Source organism: Buteo buteo, chromosome 32 (genome assembly GCF_964188355.1).
Source record: "Buteo buteo chromosome 32, bButBut1.hap1.1, whole genome shotgun sequence".
In the NCBI taxonomy this organism is placed as follows: domain Eukaryota; kingdom Metazoa; phylum Chordata; class Aves; order Accipitriformes; family Accipitridae; genus Buteo; species Buteo buteo.
In genome coordinates, this window is record NC_134202.1 from 718,432 (window position 1) to 736,928 (window position 18,497).

General features: G+C 60.4%; 2 protein-coding genes across 9 annotated transcripts; one reads left to right on the forward strand and one right to left on the reverse strand.

The window, feature by feature from the left end:
* Positions 1-95: 95 nt before the first annotated feature.
* On the reverse strand, positions 96-16,512 carry PPP1R10 (protein phosphatase 1 regulatory subunit 10). Of its 8 annotated transcripts, none has more exons than XM_075019072.1 (20): positions 16,425-16,512; positions 15,330-15,991; positions 11,401-11,519; positions 11,224-11,310; positions 10,980-11,115; positions 10,671-10,722; positions 10,513-10,590; positions 10,257-10,427; positions 10,020-10,122; positions 9,760-9,869; positions 9,534-9,634; positions 9,272-9,419; positions 9,031-9,186; positions 8,690-8,936; positions 7,358-7,433; positions 7,075-7,275; positions 6,811-6,922; positions 4,462-4,557; positions 3,927-4,343; positions 96-1,718 (listed from the first exon to the last, which is right to left on the reverse strand). In XM_075019072.1, the coding sequence occupies exons 3-20, from the start codon at positions 11,505-11,507 to the stop codon at positions 1,609-1,611; spliced, it is 2,508 nt and encodes an 835-aa protein (XP_074875173.1). In that variant the 5' UTR covers positions 11,508-11,519; positions 15,330-15,991; positions 16,425-16,512; the 3' UTR covers positions 96-1,608. The 8 variants fall into 8 exon arrangements, 7 of the variants coding, with proteins under 7 accessions (XP_074875173.1, XP_074875171.1, XP_074875169.1 ...); XR_012648790.1 differs by lacking the exon at positions 96-1,718 and adding an exon at positions 1,774-3,140 and having other exon boundaries at positions 3,181-4,343; XM_075019070.1 differs by lacking the exon at positions 96-1,718 and adding an exon at positions 14,259-14,306 and having other exon boundaries at positions 1,774-4,343; positions 15,467-15,991.
* Positions 16,513-16,722: 210 nt separating this feature from the next.
* Positions 16,723-18,494, forward strand: MRPS18B (mitochondrial ribosomal protein S18B). Its single transcript, XM_075019235.1, has 7 exons — positions 16,723-16,878; positions 17,326-17,425; positions 17,518-17,615; positions 17,704-17,772; positions 17,915-17,981; positions 18,057-18,116; positions 18,200-18,494. Exons 1-7 carry the CDS (start codon positions 16,798-16,800, stop codon positions 18,469-18,471), a joined length of 747 nt encoding a protein of 248 aa, XP_074875336.1. The 5' UTR covers positions 16,723-16,797; the 3' UTR covers positions 18,472-18,494.
* The last annotated feature ends 3 nt before the right edge of the window (positions 18,495-18,497 follow it).

The window sequence follows — 18,497 nt, forward strand, 5'->3', positions numbered from 1 at the left end:
CCATCAGTAGGTTCCAGAGTGAACGCGTAACAACCACCACCACACCCAGCGCTGAGATCAGCTGCTCCGGCTTTTTTTTCCACCAGTTTATTATTAATGTACAAAATATACAAAAGGGGGAGGGGCGGGCGCGGGGCCCCTCCCCCAGCCAAGTTTTCACAGAAAACAGCATCCGGCGCAGCTCCCCAACCCCACCCCCCACCCCAAAAAAAATCCCATCACCCCCCCCAACCCCCCCCCCCGGCGGCGCAGCCCCGGGCGGCGGCGTGTGTCGCACGTGTGTGTGCAAGTGCCCCGGGCGCAAGGGGGGGGGGGGGGGGGGGGGGGCTGGGGAAGAGGGGGCGGGGAAAGAGCTTTGGGACACACCCCCCCACACCAAATTAAGAGGGTGGGGTGGGTGGGGGGGTGTTTGGCCCTGGGGAGGGGCAATTGGGACCCCAGGCAGGTAATTACCCCCTGCCTGAGGCAGATTTTCACCCTGGAGGGGTATTTACACCCTGTAAGGGCTGGTTTACCCCAGCGGGGCTCTTAAAGCCCCTCTGGGGTATTTTGGCCCCCCCAAAGGGGTAAATTTGGCCGCACCAGGAGTAATTACACCCTGAGAGGGGGTACCAAGACCCCGGAGGGGGGTTTACACCTGCAGGGGGTATTTACACCCTGGTGGGGGGGTATTTGGAACCTGGCAGCATTTTAACCCCAGGAGGGGAGGAAATTAGTGTGTTGGAGGGGTGGTTACACCCTTCTGAGGGGGTATTTACCCCTCCAGGGGGGTATGTGCACCCATGTGAGGAGCCTTAATGCCCGGGGGGGGGGGGGTATTTACCCCGGGGGGGGGGTTGTTGGTGCCCTGGGGAGGGGTATTAGTGCCTGGGGGGGGTTGTCGCCCTTTGGGAGGTCCAGCCCCCCTTCAGAGGGGGATTTACACCCCATGGGTGGGTATTTACTCCCCTGGGTGGGTAATTATGCCCTATAGGTGGGTATTTATGCCCCGAGGGGGGTGTTTACACCCCACAGGTGGGTATTTACACCCGGAGGGGGGGTATTTATGCCCTACAGGTAGGTATTTACACCTGACAGAAAGGTATTTCCACCCCTCGGAGGGGGGTTCTGCCCCATAGGTGGGTATTTCTGTGCCGGAGGGAGAGGATTTACACCCCAGAAGTGGGTATTTAAGCCCCATAGGTGGGTATTTACACCCTGAAGGGGGTATTTAGACCCCATAGGTGGGTATTTCGGCCTCATACATGGGTGTTTCTGCCACATAGGTGGGTATTTACACCCTGAGGGGGTTATTTAGACCCCATAGGTGGGTATTTCTGCCCCATAGGTGGGTATTTTGGCCCCATAGGTGGGTATTTACACCCTGAGGGGGGTATTTCTGCCCCCCAGGTGGGTATTTACACCCCTCAGGGGGTATTTGCGCCCTGGGGTGGGGGGGAGATTTGAATTCAGCGCCGGGGGCATCACGGAGGCCTCACAGAAGCCATAAAAGTGGTGGCTGCAGCGCGAGTCTGAGAGGAGAGGAGAAGGAAGGGGGGGAGAAGGGAGGAAGGGCAGGAGGAGGAGGAGGAGGCGGCGGCGGCGCGGGAGGAAGGGCGGCGGCGGGCGCTACGGCAGGGGCGGCCCGTTGACGCCGGGGTGGTAGAAGGCACAGTTGTTCTCGTACCTGCAGCTGCCCTTCAGCATGAAGTGGCGACAGACGGCGCGGCTCGACATGTCTGCGTGAGAGAAAAGGGGGGGGGGGGGGGAAGGCGCGTCAGGCGCCGGCGCCCCGGCCCCACGGCGGCCCCACGGCGGCGGCGGCTCTGGGAGAAGGAAGGAGGGAGGGAGGGAAGGGGAATGAGGAGGGGGAGGTTGGGGGGGGGGGGGACGGACACGGACACACGCACACACGTGGGGTCGGCTCCCGGCCTCGCTCGGGGATGGGACGGGGCGTTTGGGGGAAGGGGGGGTAGTGGGGCAGCTGTGGGGCAGCAATGGGCCCCATGGCGAACCCCACTGGTCTGGCCCTAAGAGCTGGTGGGGTCGTGGGGCTGTGGGGCTGGCCCCCCTGCTACGGGGCAGCGGTGGAGCCCCACGGCACCGTGAGAGCTGTCGTTCAGCTGCATCTACGGGGCTGGCTGTGGCCGTGGGGACGAGCCCCGCGGCGCCCCGCTCCCTGCCCTAGAGCTGGTGCTGCTGTCCCCGCTACGGAGCTGACGATCTCTGGGGTGGCTCTGAGCCCCGCAGCGCCCCCGCTCCCTGCCCTAGCGCTGGGCCGTGGGGCTGGGCTGGTCCCTCTACGCAGCCGTGGGGCGGCGACGGACCCCCACGGCACCCGAGCCCTGCTTTAGGAGCTAGGCTGGTCCCTGCGCGCGGCCGTGGGGCAGCCCCACAGCTGCTGAGCTCTCCCTCGCCCTGCCCCGGAGCTGGGGCAGCCGTGGGGCGGAACACCCCGGGCCTGGCCCTGTCGCTGTGGGGTCCTGTGGGGCAGCCGTGGGGCGACAAGGCAGCTCCCAGCACGCCCTTGCTGCCTGCTCTAGAGCTGCTCTTACCTCCCAGCATGCCTTGCTGTCGCCCTAGATCTGCTTAACTCCCAGCACGCCTGTCATTCTAGAACTGCTCTTAACTCCCAGCATGCCTCGCTGCCGCCCTAGAGCTAGTTTTATCTCCCAGCACGCCCTTGCTGCGTGCTCTAGAGCCGCTCTTAACTCCCAGCATGCCTCAGCACCTGCCCTAGAGCTTAACTCCCAGCATGCCTTGCTGCTGCCCTAGATCTGCTCTTAAGTCCCAGCATGCCTCACTGTCACTCTAGAACTGCTCTTAACTCCCAGCATGCCTCGCTGCTGGCCCCAGAGCTAGTTTTATCTCCCAGCATGCCTCGCTGCCTGCCCTAGAGCTATTCTTAACCCCCAGCATGCCTTGCTGTCGCTCTAGAACTGCTCTGAACTCCCAGCATGCCTCGCTGTCGCTCTAGAACTGCTCTGAACTCCCAGCATGCCTCGCTGTCGCTCTAGAACTGCTTAACTCCCAGCATGCCTGTAGCTCTAGAACTGCTCCCAACTCCCAGCATGCCTCGCTGTCACTCTAGAACTGCTCCCAACTCCCAGCATGCCTCACTGTCGCTCTAGAACTGCTCCTAACTCCCAGCATCAGCATGCCTCGCTGTCACTCTAGAACTGCTCTGAACTCCCAGCATGCCTCGCTGTCACTCTAGAACTGCTTAACTCCCAGCACGCCTGTCGCTCTAGAACTGCTCCTAACTCCCAGCATGCCTCGCTGTCACTCTAGAACTGCTCTTAACTCCCAGCATGCCTCGCTGTCACTCTAGAACTGCTCTTAACTCCCAGCATGCCTCGCTGTCACTCTAGAACTGCTCCCAACTCCCAGCATGCCTCGCTGTCACTCTAGAACTGCTCCCAACTCCCAGCATGCCTCGCTGTCGCTCCAGAACCGCTCCTAACTCCCGGCATGCCTCGCCATCGCCCTAGAGCCGCTCTTCGCTCCCAGCCCGCCTCGCCGCCGGCCCCAGCGCCGCCCTCCGCCGGCCGGCACGCCGCGGTGCCCCTGCCCCACAGCTGCCGTGGGGCCGGGGCGGTGGTGGGGGGGTGTCCCTTCGCTCCCAGCATGCCCTGCGGCCGCCGCGGGGGAGGGCCGTCCTCTCTCCCCCCCCCCCCGTCCCTAGAGCCCCATGGGGGGCCGCCGCCAATCGGGGCCTCGGCCCCAGGGCCCGGGGGGCTCGAGGGGTTGGAGGGGGTGGGGGGGGGGCTCCCCCCCCCGCCAGCGGGGCAAAAAAGGGGGCGGGGGCGGGGGCGGGGAGGGGGCACCCACAGGCCCCTCCCAGCCGGGGCCGGGCCCGCCCCACAGCCACGCCCCGCAAGCCCCGCCGCCCCCCCCTCCTCGCGAGGGAGGCGCCGGGGGGGGCCCTCCTCCCCCCCCGCATTTACCTCCTCCGTGGCCTCCGCCGTGCCCCCGGGGGTGGTCGCCGGGGTGGCCTCTGCCGTGATCGCTGTGGCTACCGGGGGGCCCCCTTGCGCCGCCGCCGCCGCCATTTGGGGGGCCCCCGTTGCGCCCCCCCCCTCCGCCGCCGCCTCCGCCGCCGCCGCGGCATCGGTACGGGGGTTCGGCGCCGCTACGGCCTCGGGGGCGGTGAAAGGGGCCCCCCCCGCGCATGCCGCCGCCGCCGCCGCCTCCGCCGCCGCCGTGGGGGCCGCCTCGGAGGTTCCCCCCCCCTTCCGGCGTTTCCCAAAAATCGCCGCTGCCGTTGCCGCGTTGCGGGGGGGGCGGCCCTAAAAGTCGGGGACCGCCTGGAATTCCCGGACCTGGGGGGAGGCCGGGTCCCCCCCCGCCTCCTCCGTGGGGTCCTGTGGGGGGAAAGAAAGAAGGTGAAGAAGTCGGGGGGGGCATACGGGTGACAACCCCCCCCCCACCTTCCCTGTGTCACCTCCGGTGTCCCCGTGACACCCCCGTGGTGTCACTTACCTGGCATGGGCCCCCCCGGCGGGAAGTGCTGCATGGCCTTGGGGCCGGGCGGGAAACCGTTGGCCATGGGGCCGGGGCCCAGCAAACCGTGGGGCACTGGGGGGGGGGGACAAAGAAAAAGGGGGGGGAAGGTTAGTGAAGGAGGGGGACCCCCAGCCCCCCCCAGAGCCCCCTCAAGTCATCGTGCCCCCCCCAGCCCAAGCAGAGGAGAGGGGTTGGTGCCCCCCACCCCGCCAAGAGTGGCCATAACAGGGGGGTGTCCCCAGTTCAAAGGGACACCCACCCCCCCCCCCCAGGGGCATGTTGTGTCCCCCCAAGTTAAGGGGACCCCCCCAAGTTAAGAGGACCCCCTCTGTGTCGCCCCCGAGGGAGACACAGGGTCCCCAAGGGTGCCTAGAGCTTGTTCCCAAATTAAGGGGACCCCCAATACTGCCCCCCGCCCCCCCCCGTGTCACCCCAGAGGACACGGGGTCATCAGCAGCACCCAGGAAGTGTCCCCAAACCAAAGGGACTCCCAAAAAGCCTGTGTCACCCCAGAGGAGGACACAGGGTCCCCAGGGGCACCCAGAGCTTGTCCCCAAATTAAGGGGACCCCAAAATTCCCCTCTATCACCCCAGAGGATGCGGGGTCCCCAATGGTGCCCAGATAATGTCCCCAGATTAAGGGGACCTCAATATCCCCTGCCACGTGTCACCCTATAGGACACAGCGTCCCCACAGTACCCAGAACTTGTCCCCAAATTAGGGGGGCCCCCATACCCACCATGTCACCCCAGAGGGGGACACAGGGTCCCCAGCTGTCCCCAGATCTTGTTTCCAAAACAAAGGGACCCCCAATACCCCCCCCCCCCCACTGTCACCCCAGAGGGGGACACGGGGTCTCCAGTGGCACCCAGGCCATGTCCCCAGGCTGAGGGGACACAGGTCCCCCCTCCATGTCACCTCCAACCAGAGAAGGGACAGGTCCCCAGGCCGAGGGGACCCCAATGTCCCCCCCACGTCTCCCCCAGCATGTCCCCAAACCCAGGGGACACCCGAGTCACCCCTGGCAAAAGGGACAACAGGTCCGCAGCAGTGCTTAAAGCACGTCCCCGAGTCGAGGGGACACCAATATCCCCCCCCCCCATGTGACCCCCGGCAGAGGGGACACATCGCTGGCAGTGCCCCAGCCCACAGGGACAGCTGGGGACACGTCACACGTCCCCAACCCACAGGGACCCCCCCAAGTGCCCCCGTGTGCCCCCCCGGGGATGGGGACAAGTCCTTGGTGATGCCCAGAGGACCCCAGTGTTCCCCCGGGTCCCCAGGCTGAGGGACCCCCCCAGTGTCACCCCAAGCCACAGCCCAGAGCATGTCCCCAAATCAAGGGGACCCCCAAGGTAGGGGACAGGGTCCCTGGCACTTCCCCGAGCTCAGGGGACCCCACGTCACCCCGAGGTGGGGGACAGGGTCCCCAACACTGCCTGGAGCACGTCCCCGAGCTGAGGGGACCCCCACGTCACACCAGAGCAGGGGACAGCGTCACCAAGTGTGTCCCCAAGCCAAGAGCACTCCTAATTCCCTGTCAGGGCACAGAACAGTGTCCCCAACTGTGTCCCGATCGTGTCCCCAAGCCAAGGGCAGCCCTATGTCCCCACTGGGGCAGGGGACAGTGTCCTCAAGTGTGTCCCCAAGCCCCAAAATACTCCCATGTCCCTGCCAGAGCACTGCGCAGTGTCCCCAAGAGCGCCCTGAGTGCGTCCCCAAGCCAAGAGCAGCCCCCACATCCCTGCCAGGGCAGGGGACAGCGTCCCTGAGAATGTCCCCGAGCATGTCCCCAAGCCAAAGGCTTCCCTACGTCCCTGACTGGGGTGCCGGAGAGCGTCCCCAGCCGCATCCCCAAGCCAAGAGCACCCCCATACCCCTGTCAGGTCACTGACAGTGTCCCCAAGCCAAGGACGCCCCTGTGTCCCTAGCATGTTCCCAAACCAAGGGCAGCCCCGTCACTATCCAGTGTCCCCAACTGTGTCCCCAAGCCAAGGACACCCCTATGTGCCCGCTGAGGCAGGGGACAGTGTCCCTGAGCACGTCCCCAAGCCAAGAACACCCCCACATCCTGTCAGGGTGCTGTACAGTGTCCCCAACATGTCCCCAAACCAAGGACACCCCTTTATGTCCCAGCTGGGGCAGGGGACAGTGTCCCTAAGCCAAGATCTCCCTTTACGCCGCCTCAGGGGCACAACTCGGGCTCCCAGCAGCCCCCCCCCCGAGGCCACCCATCCCCACAACGTCCCCCCCCCCCCACTTCCACCAGCGACAAGGTGCGTCCCCAACGGTGACCCCGATGGCCCCTCCGTGTCCTGCACTCACCTCCGCTCGGTCCCGGCGGCTGAGCCTGCAGATTTCCCAACAAATGTTTGATTTTATCTGAATAATCCGGTTGTTTCATCAGTTCCTCCGCTTTGTGGGTGCTGGGCCCACCCTGGGGACAAGAAGGGGGGGGAGAGAAAGTGAGCGGTGGGGGATGGGGGAAAAAAAGGGGGTACCCCCTTCCCCTCTGTGCCACCCCCCCCCCCTTTTTTTTGTGTCACCCCATTCTCGGGGGCTCCATACTGGGGACGGGGGGAGGGTTACCATGATGGACGTGAGGATCTCCTGCATGTTGATGGGGGCGGCGGGCGCCGGTCCCTGGGGGGTTTTACCGGCCCCCACACTCCCCATCAGGTTGGCCAACACCGGTGGGAGTTTGGCACCACCGCCGGCGGCATCCGGGGAAGGTGAAGCAGCGCCGGCTTCCAATCCTTCCGGATAAACGACTTCCTCGGCGGAGCAGTCCTGGCGAGGGGAGAGAGAGGGGTGAGGGGCAAGGGGTTGGAGCGGGTGTACGGGGAGGGGGGGAAGCTACGGCGGCGCTTACCTCGTCCAAGGGGATCAGTTTGGGCGGCAGCGGTTCATAGGATTCCGGATCGGGTTCGTGAGGGCTGTCGGGGACGCTGTTGGTGAGGGAGGGGAAGGGGAAAGGGGAGGGGGTCAGAGGTTGGTAGATCCCTGGGATCTGGTGCTATCGTCCCGCTCCGAGGGGGATCCTCAAGGATCTGGATGCCCAGCATCCTCCCCACCCCCGCCCAACTCTAGGTCCTCAAATCCTGGGTGTACACCAAAGACTTTGGATCCACAGGGATCTTGTCGTTGTCCCCCAAAAGACTTGGGATCCTCAGGGATTCTCCAGGCTCCAAAAGGCTCCTCCAGGCACTAGATCCTTGGGGATCCCGGGAGATTCAGGCTTACAGCAATCTGCTCCCGATCTCAAATTTGGATCCGTGGGGAGCTGAGCCCTTGAAACCTCTCCCTTGGCTCTGAATCCCCAGGGATCCCAGGGGATCTGGGACCTGAAAACCTCTCCCCCACTCCAGCTCTGGATCCTTGGGGATCTGGGCTCCAACAACCTCCCCCTGGGCTCAGGATCCTCAGATCTGGGACCTGAAAACCTCCCACCAAGGCTCTGAATCCTCAGTGATCCCAGAAGACTTGGGGCCCAGCGGTCAGCTCCACCTTTCAGATCCCTGAAGATTCCAGAGGATCTGGGCTCCAGCAACCTCCCCCCGGGCTCTGGATCTACAGAGATCCCAGGAGGACCCAGACTACAGCACAGTCTCTGCCCAGCCCCTGTATCTCTATAGATCCTCACAACAGAGACGACTGAGCTTCCAACCCTGTTGATCCTGGGGGGGCCAGGGCTCCCACAACCCCCTCCATGAGATCCACAGGGATCCTGGGGATGCCTGGCTCTGGATCCTGATGGATCCCAAGGATCTGCGCTCTAGACACATCCCACAGTCGCTAGCACAAGGATCCCTGGGGCCGCACCATGAAGATGCCTTGCACGTGCCCGATCCCCAGGAATCCCCTGAGCCCACCGGGTGGATTGAGAGGATCTGGGCTCCCCCCAGGCTCCAGATTCTCTGGGATAATCCCAGCTCCATCACCCTCCCACAGCCCACATGCCATCTCCATCCAGGACGTCTCTGCTGATCCTCACACCAGGGAAAATCAAACCCCCCTTGATCCCACAGGGTGCTGGGGATCCCCTGCAGCCCTGATCCAACGGATCCCCTGGGCGATCCACTCCCCAAGGAGATCTGAAAAGGAGGGGGTGGGATTTGGCAGCCCCTTGCAAGGACAGATGGAATCCACAGTTCTGAGTCCGGTATCAAAGGTGGGAATAGGGGATCCCAAGGGATCTACTCACCTCTCCTTGGACAGAAAGATCTCCTGCAAGATCCCCTTCTCTCTCTCAGCCTGAGTGAAGCGTTCCCGGCTGCCGCTGCCTGGCACCACAAGGGGAGCGGGGAGATCGAGAAGTTTGGGATAAACCCAGGGCACCTTCTCCTCCATGGCATCGTGGCTGAGGCGCCTGGCCGTCTCAAAGGCGTGGCGATCCATCAGCATCTCCCGCTTGGCCGCTTCCCCAAAATCCTTGATCTTGTTGACATTGACTGCCAGGAGGGAGGGGGACAACAGCGTCACCCCCAAAAGTCTGGGGACACCAAGGAGGGAACGGGGGACACACAGGGAAGGAACAGGGCTCACCTCGTTCAGTCTCGTCCAGTTCGAAGTAGAAGTATTCACGGAGTTTGCTTTCCTCCGGCCAACTCACCGTTTTCTTTTTCCGACCTTTTTTAGTGAGCTGGCCACTTTCCGACGCGTTTTCCATGGCTTTGGTGTCACCGCTCACCTCCGCCGAGCCTGTGGGAGGAACCGGAGGGGGTTCAGCACCCACCTTAACCCCCACACACCTGTGCTTTTCCCCCTCCTGGTTACCCCAACTTACAAGTCTCCATCGGTTCTGGCACTTCAACAGCCGGTACTGGCGTGCCAGGTCTATCCGTCTCCATCGGCTCCGAAGAGGCAGTGGGCTCCGGGGAAGAAGGTTTGGTGGAGCTTGTTTCAGGAGCTGGCTTCCCCTCGAAGGGGCTGGGCTGGGGGGGGGGGAAGAAGAGGGTGGTTATTATTGGGGGGAGGGTCTCTAAGATAAGGAGGGGAGCCCAATATTCGGGGAGAGCATGTTGATATCCAGGGAGACTCCTCCTCACCTTGGCCGCTGTGGGGGACAACACCTTCTTCTTCTTCTTAATCTTAATGCCGGGGATGGGAGCAGAGTTGAGGGCGTCGAGGAAGCCAAGTCCTTCCATAGCTGCAAGAAGGAGGAGAGGTGTCACCCAAAACCCCCTAATTGTCCCCAAAAAGGCAGCCAAGCGTCCCCAAAAAGGCAGCTAAATTGTCCCCCAAAAAGACCCCCAGGTGTCCCCTCCTACTCACGCTGGGGTGGGATGATCTTGACTTTGATCTCCTTGGTGGCATTGGGTGCCGTGTTCAGGGGTTTGTATTTCTTCTCTGCAAGAGGAACATCTCCAGGAAGGGAGGAGATGCTGCAGCAAAGGGGGGAAAAGCAGGTCAGATGCCAGGAAGGACCCCCAAAACAGCCCAAGAGCCCCCCCAAATCAGCCCCAAGACACTCAAAAGCAGCCTCAAGCCCCACAAAAACAATCCGAGCCCCTCAAGAGCAGCCCCAGACTCACTTTTGCCTCTTTATGGGCATCGGTTTCAGATTGTATTTATCGGTGGTTGAAGAAGAGTTCATTTTCTTCACAGGCACTAACGAAGGTGTCTCCATTTCAAGCCCTGTTCAGAGCAGAGGGTGGGGAACATCATTAGTGCGTCCCCCTGCAGCATCCCACAACTGAGCACAGCCCCTCAAATTCCCCCTAAACAGCCCCAAAACCTGCCGTCGCCCCATGGGACGGATGGGGAATTACCGGTGGAGCGGAATTTGGCGTGGCTGGGAGCGGTAGTGCGCAGGGATTTGGGTTTCTCCCGCTTCTTCTCTGGCATCTCCTCAGCTTTAATCTCAGTTTTGACTTCTTGGGTTTTCTCTTGGACAGGTGTTTTGCTTTTGTTTTCCTCTTTCCGCTTCTTTTTATCCCGTTCTGGGGGAAAAAAGATGGGAAAATGGTAAGACAGCGGTGTTGGATTGAGGAGGGGGAAGAACAGGGGGCACAGAGCGGGGCTCACCAGTCGGCTGGGCGCTGCTCTGAGAGCGGATGACACCCATCCAGTCACTGACGAGGATGGAGGCGAGGCGGCGCAGCTCTGCGGGACAAGAAGGGGTTAAAGGAGGAATTTGGCGGGGGGATTCAGGGGGTTTTGGGGGCATGCGGGAGAGCGCTCACCTTCATCGTCGCTTGACTTGCTGAGCTGCTTCACCAGCTTGGCTGTATTGTTCTGGAAGGGATGGAGACATGAGCTAAGTGGCAGCGTGCGGGATGACACAAAAACCACCCCAGGGACATAAAAGCCATCTTGCGGAGGTGGGGGGGGGGAAGGATGACACACAAAAACCAACTGGGGGACCCAAAAGCCACCCAGGAGAGACTAAAGCCACCCAGGAGAGACAAAATTCACCCTGGGGGACACAAAAGCCACCCTGGGGGGTGACAAAAGCCACTGGGGGGGGGCTATGACACGGAGGCCACCCCAACCTGTTTGAGGTGGTCGACAGTGAGGGGCAGGTGCTGCAGTGTGAGAAGGATCTGCTGCAGGAAGGGTACATTGTTGGAGGCTTTGGAACTGGTGAGCCACGTGTTGAGCAGCTTGTAACCCCCGATCCGGATAAATCTAGGGGAAAAAGAGGGAAAACCTGTCAGGGTCCAGCCAGAACGGGGTAAACCCCCCAATTCCTGCTCCCCCTGAACCCCCCAAGACCCCCCCCCCCACTGCTCTTACTTAGCCAGGATGTCCTGCGCCCGCGTCTGCAGCAAGATATTCAGGTAGATGCAGCGACTCACCATCTTCTGCGAGTCCTTCATTAAACTAGTTAATGAGAAATAAAGTATCAGACACCCCCGCCATGTCATGGTGACACTGGGGGAGGGACACGTGGGGACATTTTGGGGGACTCACTTGAAGATTTTGGTGATGCCCTCCATGCTCTTGACCTCGCCATCGCGGCCCAGGAAGCAGTCCAAGCCCTTGAGGAGCTCCTTGGGGTCGATGGGGCCCGAGCCCATGGCAGAAAAGCCCTGAGGGGGGGGGGGGGGAGAAAAGGAGAGGAGGAGATTAGGGCAGCGGTGACAACTCCATGTCCCCTCCCATAAGGCCTGTGTCATTTCCCCCCCCAAGCCCTGTCCCCAGCCCCCAGCTGTCATTCCCTTTGAGAGGGTGACAATGACAAACCCAGCCCTGGAAACATTCTCGACCCCAGAGAGGGGGAAATCGCCCCCAAAATGCAGCTGTCAGAACCAGGGTAGAGGGAGGTCCGAGGGACCCTCAAGGGACACCGGGGGGCTGTCACCCCCCTGCCGAGGTGACACCATAGTGACAGAGTGGCCCCCTGCTCGTGCTTTTAATTGGTGCTACCACCCCAGGGGACAGGGATGGCAGTTCCGGGCCACACCGGGGGGGTAGAGCCCCCCGCTAGGAGCAGGGTGAGGATCCGGGGGGGCACAACACTCCCATTTTTAATCACACAATCCCCCTCCCCACTCAGTTTTACCCCAAGAGTTAATTAACGAGTCAGTGCTTAACAAGGCACAAAGACCAAGATGACGAACGGAAGGACGGCGGCGCAAGGGAGAGGGGGCCAGTGATGACGGCGCAAGATTTAAGGGTGTCATGTCCTCCCCCCAATCCAAGGCACAATTAAATCCGACAGCAAACGAATTAGCTATTAATTAGCAGGCTAATAATTAGGGCCAGCACCCTGCTAACGACCGGGCACCCATCAGATCCCTGACCCCAATCCGGCCTGACCGGCCAAGGGGGGATTTCATGCTCCTGACGTCAACCCACTTCTTAATTACCACTAATTAGAACCTTCTCCGGCTTAATTATGCCCCAGCTTTGCTAACAAAGGCAGAAAGGCAGCAGCTGCGAGGAACTGGGCTGCTGGGTTGGGGTTTTTTTTTGGGGGGGAGGGGGGGGATGTGAAAACAGCCCCAAAACGCTGCCAATTGGGGGGGGGGTGTCGAAAAACACTCCAGAATACCAGTATTTTGGGGGGGGGGGGGTGTGGCACCCAGCCCCCATTTTCTTCTCACAGCAAAGACTTAAGGAGCTGGGACTTTGTTAAGTCGTCCCCCCCCCACAAGGCTGATTAAAGGATACAGGCAGCAGAACCCCCTCCCCCTTCTTGGGGAGGTATTTTTTTGGGTGGGGAGGGTCAGCGAGCCAGGCACGAGCTGCCCCTCTGAAAAGACACAAGAGCACATTAATTCCAGCACAACCCCCTCCAGTATTCCCACCCCCCCCCACCAATAAACCAATTAAAGGGGGAGGCAACTTATTTTAACCCGAAATTGTTTTCTTTAAGCACAGAAGTCCTTCATAACCTTTGACACCACCAACACCACCCACCCCCCACCCCCGATGAAAAGGAGCCAAGACCCAGTCTGGTGACTCACGGTTTGGGTCTCCCCCCCCCCCCAGGGCCCCAAGGGTGCTGAGGCCACCGCCCGGGTGACAGAGCCCTGTCCTGGCTTGGGAGAGAGACCTTTGTGCCCACCCCCTAAAAGAATTTGGGGGTTTACCCCCATTTTTCGGGTTACCCCTCCATTTTGGGGGGGCACACAGAAGCAAACACCGACCCAACAGCCCTCAGCACGCCCACATTGTGGTGAAGCCACTCAAATACCACTGGGGGGGGTTAAAAACGTACAAGGGGACCCCAAAAAGAACTGAGGCCCCCCCCAAGGGGGTAAATCACCTCTTGGGGGAGTGGGGGGCAAATCCCACCCCCCCAGAGTAAGGGCAGGGGGGGCTTGGCCCAGCCCGGCCCTGCCAGCAACCAGCCACGAGGCTGAGGAAGGCCTGACCCCCCCCCCCCCCGCCACCACGTTTTTACACTGCTTTTGCTCATTTCTCCCGTGAAAACCAGCTTTTTGGGGACAGAACCCCCATTTTCGGCGAGGGGGGGGTCACACGGACCCCAAAACCGCGGGTGAGTTTGGGGGGGGGGGGCTACCCGCTGTCCTGTCCCCCCCCCCCAAAAGGGGAAATGCTACCACTGGAAAGAGCGCTTGGAAGAAAAGGGCTGTCCCCCCACACACGCCAGGCTTAATTCGGGGGGAAATTAATAAAAAATTAATCATTTTATTAACAAAACTTAGTATTCTTTTCAAATTTCTCTGCTTTTAACCAAAATCTATCAGATTTGGGTGTCGAGTGTTTGGCCAGAGCGGGGGGGGGGGTAAAAAAATAAAATAGCTCCCGACCCAGCACAGCATCCGCATGCACCGGGAGACGGATGGTGAAGAAAAAAGGGGGATTTGTTTGTTTTTTTTTTTTTAATTAAAAAATAGATAAAAAATAAAGGTTGTGAAATGTAATTAAGACCAGAAAGGTTTTTTTGCTTACCCGGCGGGTTGCAGTTGTTCCCCTCCCTTTTGCTGAAGTAAAACCAAGTTCCCTTCGCTTCCTAAGCCTGTACCGCACACAGCACCTCCGCGCTGCCAAAACGGGGCAAATTCATTGAAAATCGGGAAAAAATACAGGATTTTGGGGGTGCGCCCCCCCCAAAATTGAATTTTTTTGGGGGGGTGAAGCCCAGTGATAGCATTTCCCTGTCACGATAAATTAAAGGTTATAAATTGCTTGAGGACGCTGTTCCCCCCCCACCCCCCCCAAAACCACCACCCAAACCCACCAGGGAGGGGGTTCCCGAAAAAAAGGGAGGAAAGGGAAAAGAGGGGGGAGGTAAAAATAAAAAAAAAAAAAAGACCCTGTTTTGGGGGAAGAAAAAGGGGATTTTTGGCACAACCTACAAAAGAAGCAGCGGCCCGCAGGGTCCTACTCTGTACAGCACCAGGATCCTGCAGACGAAAGCCGGAGGGGGGGTACGGTTAGAGCGGGATTTGGGGGGGGGGGGGTGTCAGGATAAATGGGGGGGGGAAATAAAGAGGGGGGAAAGATATGAGGGGGCCCCTGGCCGGCAGCGCGGTGGGAGGGGTTTGCCCGGAGCTGGTTGCATCAGCCGCGGCCGGCAGCGAGGCCCAGGCGCCATTTTAGAAGCCGAAAAAATAAACCAAATTGGGGGGGTTGGGGTTTTTTTTGGGGGGGGGGGAAGGAACACACACAAATATAAATATAGCGACCCCCCCGCCACCGCGCAACACCTACGCCAATTAAAATAGAACGATTAAATCCGCGTGGATTAGGGGTTTGGGAACCCCCCCCTAAAGACAAAGGGGCTTCGAAGCCCCCCCCGCCCTGGGGGGGCCCAACCTGTAACGAAATAAATATCTATAAAAAAAACGGGGGGAAAAAGGGAGGAAAATGAGTTTAAAAAAAAAAAAAGACAAAGAGCGGGCTAGCGGCCGCGCCATCTTGGCCCCAAAGCTCCCCAAGTCGGGTTTATTTCTGGGGGGGTATTTTTGGTTTTTTTTTAAAGCCAACCCTGGGTTTTTTGCTTGAAAAAAGCAGGTTTTTCGGTAAAGCTAAGCCTGCCTAGCAATCTTTATTGCTAGATTGCACCCCCCCACCTTTAACCACCCGCACCCATCCCCAGCCTTCTCCCCCCCCCATTTCTCTGCGCAAAACAATCCTAAAATGGCACCTAAAAAATAAAAATATAAAATAAATCATTCTTTTTAACATTGAATTTTCAAAATTAACCCGGATTCGATGAGTTCTAACAGCCGCCCCGCAATCTTTATGTACAGATTGCTCGCTCGGGTCCCCAATTTCTGTCTCCCCCGCAAAAAACCAAGCGATTTTGGGTATTTTGATGATTTTTTTTTCCCCTTTTGGTTTTTGCGTGGGAGCTCATCAACCCTCCGCCACCGGCTCCCACATCTTTTTGAACAAAATACCCCCAAATTTTAAGGTTTAACCACCTTTTAGCAAAGCCTACGTCCTCCTCAAGCACACAGTTGGGGCTCTTCCTCCCATTATTTTTTCTCTTTGGTACAAATAAAGGATTTTGGGGGGTTTTTTTGAGGGGAATTCAGCTCGTTGAAAATTCAACACTTACTATCCAATTATTTTTCTCGCCGACAGCGCTTCAAGGTTTGGATTTTGGCATTGGTGGTGTTATCAGAGCAAAAAAAGAATTGCTTTGTTTTTGGTCATGGCTTTAAAAAAATGCAGCAACTTTTTTTTTTTCAGCTTGATGGGGTTTTTTGGGGGGGTTGTTGGTTGTTTTTTTCCCTAAAGGGGTGGTTTTGTCGAGCTAAACGATGGAAAAAAAATAAAAAAAAAGTTGCTTGGATTAAAAAAAAAAGGGATTTTGCCTTTGTTTTTGGGGGGGAAGAAGAGGGAGAATATGTTTTTAAGTGGCAGTTTCCTTCGAGTTTGAAACGGCTTCCCAAGGACGGTCCAAAGGACGGAGGCTGCGATGGCGGCTCTTCCACGGCACCGGGATGGGAGCGGGAAGGGGGGAAGAAAGCTTTTTCTTCCCCGTTTTTTTTTGTATTTGTTTGTTTTTTTTGTTTGTTTTGTTTTGTTTGTTTGTTTTTCTCGTGGTAAAGGCGACGGCGTCTCTCAAGAGCAACCAAACCTGGAGCGGGGAAAGGAAAAAAAAAAAAAAAGAGGGGGGGTGGGGTGGGCACAATAAATAAAAAAAAATAATGAAAAAAAATTAGAAGCAAAGAAGAAAGACACGAAATTATTAGCAGTCGTTATCCCCGGTGAGAGTTTTAAAATTTTAAAGGGGGGGGAGACTAAAAAAACCGAAGGAAATGGCCCTTGGCGGGGGGGGGAGGGGGGGGCGGTGGTTTCTCCTTATCTGAGGAGAAAGGAGAGGGCTGAGGGCCCCGTCCCCCCCCCCCGGCGGGGTTGGAGAAGGCGGGGGGGGGACACACACCGTTTTCTCAAGGCGAAGGGACGCTGGCCCTACAATAGGGCCCCCTCCAGCGCCCCCAAAAAAGGGGGGGGAACCCCCCACCCCCGCCCGCTCCCCAACCGCCGCCCCGCCGGAGCTGTCTACTCACCTCCACCTAGCCCTCAGAATGGCGACGGTTAGAGCGGGCGGGCCCTTTTATAGCGGGCCACGCCCACCAGCCTCGCCCCACCCCTTCGACGCACGTTCGATCCTCCCTCCGCCGGCCCCGCCCTGTGTAGCGTCACTGAGGGGACCTACTGCGCCTGCGCAGGAGCCGCCAGGCCGCCCTCCCCGCCCCCGCCCTACGCATGCGCGGCCGCCGCCCGCTATTGTTCCTCGGGCTGTGTGGCGCAGTTTTTATTCAAGCGGCGACGACTGCGCATGCGCGGGGGGCGGGAGGAGCCGTACGGCAAGATGGCGGCGCCCCGCCCTCTCCCTCCGTATGCGGGGCGGGGTCTGCGCCTGCGCGGCCCGGCGGCAAGATGGCGCTGGCCAGGGGGTTGGCGCTGCTACGGGCGGCGAGCGGCGGACTCCGGGGACCGGGGCGGCCGCTATGGGTTCGGGTGAGGCGGGGGGGGGAACCGGGGAGAAGAGGGAGGCGCTCGGGGAAACCGGGGAGGGGGGATCGGGGCGCTGCCACGTGCCGGCGGGGAGGTCCCGGCGCGGGTGACGTCACTGGGCGGCGGGCGACGTCACAGGAAGGCGGTTCTCCGCCGGGGGCGGAAGGGCCGGGCGTTGGGAGGGGGAGGGGCACAGGCACGTGCCTGAGGCTCTGGTGCCGCGTGACGTCACAGGCATGCCGGCGCTGACGTCACTGGTGCCGGCCCCCCTCCCTCCCCGCGCCCCCCACTTTCTCGAGGAAGGGGCCCGGTGTGACGTCCTAGTGCCCTGCGTTCCCGTGATGTCACTGTCCCGCGGGTGGCCTGTTCTGCAGGGGAGGGGTGGCAACCTGTAACGATGACGCCGTGGGTCCGGCCATGATGTCACACACCTCCCCCCCCCCCCCCCAGGATATCCCCCGGCTCTGCAGCACCCAGGCAGCACCCAAGGGCACCCCGCCCCCCCCATCCCCCTACCAGGAGCGGCCCTGGGAGTACCTGGAGAGTGAAGGTACAGGGGGGGAGAGGGAGATTGGGGGGCTGGGGGGGGTCCCCAACCCCCCCCCAAAAAAAACCCAACCCTTTCCCTCCCCCCCTCCACAGAGTACCGCGTCACCTACGGCAACAAACCCGTCTGGCTGGGCTACCGCCGCAACCACAAAGGCGCCATCCCGCCCCAGCGCACCCGCAAGGCCTGTTTGGTGAGGAACTGGGAGGCACTGGGAGGGACTGGGAGTGGTGGGGAGGGGGCACCCCTCGATCGAGGTTTCTGTCTCCCCTTCCCACCAGCGCAAGGGGAAGCCGGTGGGAAACCCCTGCCCCATCTGCCGTGACCGCAATCTCCACGTGGATTTTCGGGTAAGTTGGGGGGGGTGGTAAGATTTGGGGTGGGGCTCCCCTCCCCCCTGCAGCCCTATTTCCTCTTCCTTCCCCCCCTTTCTCCTCTTCTTCGCCCCCTTTTTCCTCCTCTTCCCCCCCTTTTTCCTCTTCCTTCCCCCAGAACGTGAAGCTCCTGAACCAGTTCATCTGCCCCCACTCCGGTGTTATCTTCCACCCCACACACACAGGTGAGGGGGCACCTATGGGTGCTGGGGGCAGGGGGGAAGGAAGCACCCATGGGTGCTGATCGCGTTCCCCCTCAGGGGTCTGCATGAAGCAGCACAAGCTCCTGACCAAGGCCATCGAGCAGGCACAGGACCACGGTGAGTCCCCGCGGGTGGGCTTGAGGAGGGGAGCAGCACCCATGGGTGCTCCCCCTCCTCACCCCCTTCCCCGGCCCCGGCAGGTCTCCTATGGCTCCAAGCACCCTACGTGCCAGTCCCCCGGGATGACTTTTCCAACCAACACCCGGCCGTTGGCAAGACCCCGCCGGCACCCGTCCTGGCCCCCGGCCGCCCTTGGTACCCCTGGTACGAGTGGCAGCCTCCCCCCGCCGCCGCCGTCGCCCGCATCCGTCGCCTTTACAAGGATTACCTGAAGGAAGAAACGGCCCCACCGGTGGCAGGGACGCCCCCAGACAACCCTTCTGCCCCCTCCGTGGAGCACAGAGGGGAATAAAAGCGTCTACAGCCCCCGCTAAAGAC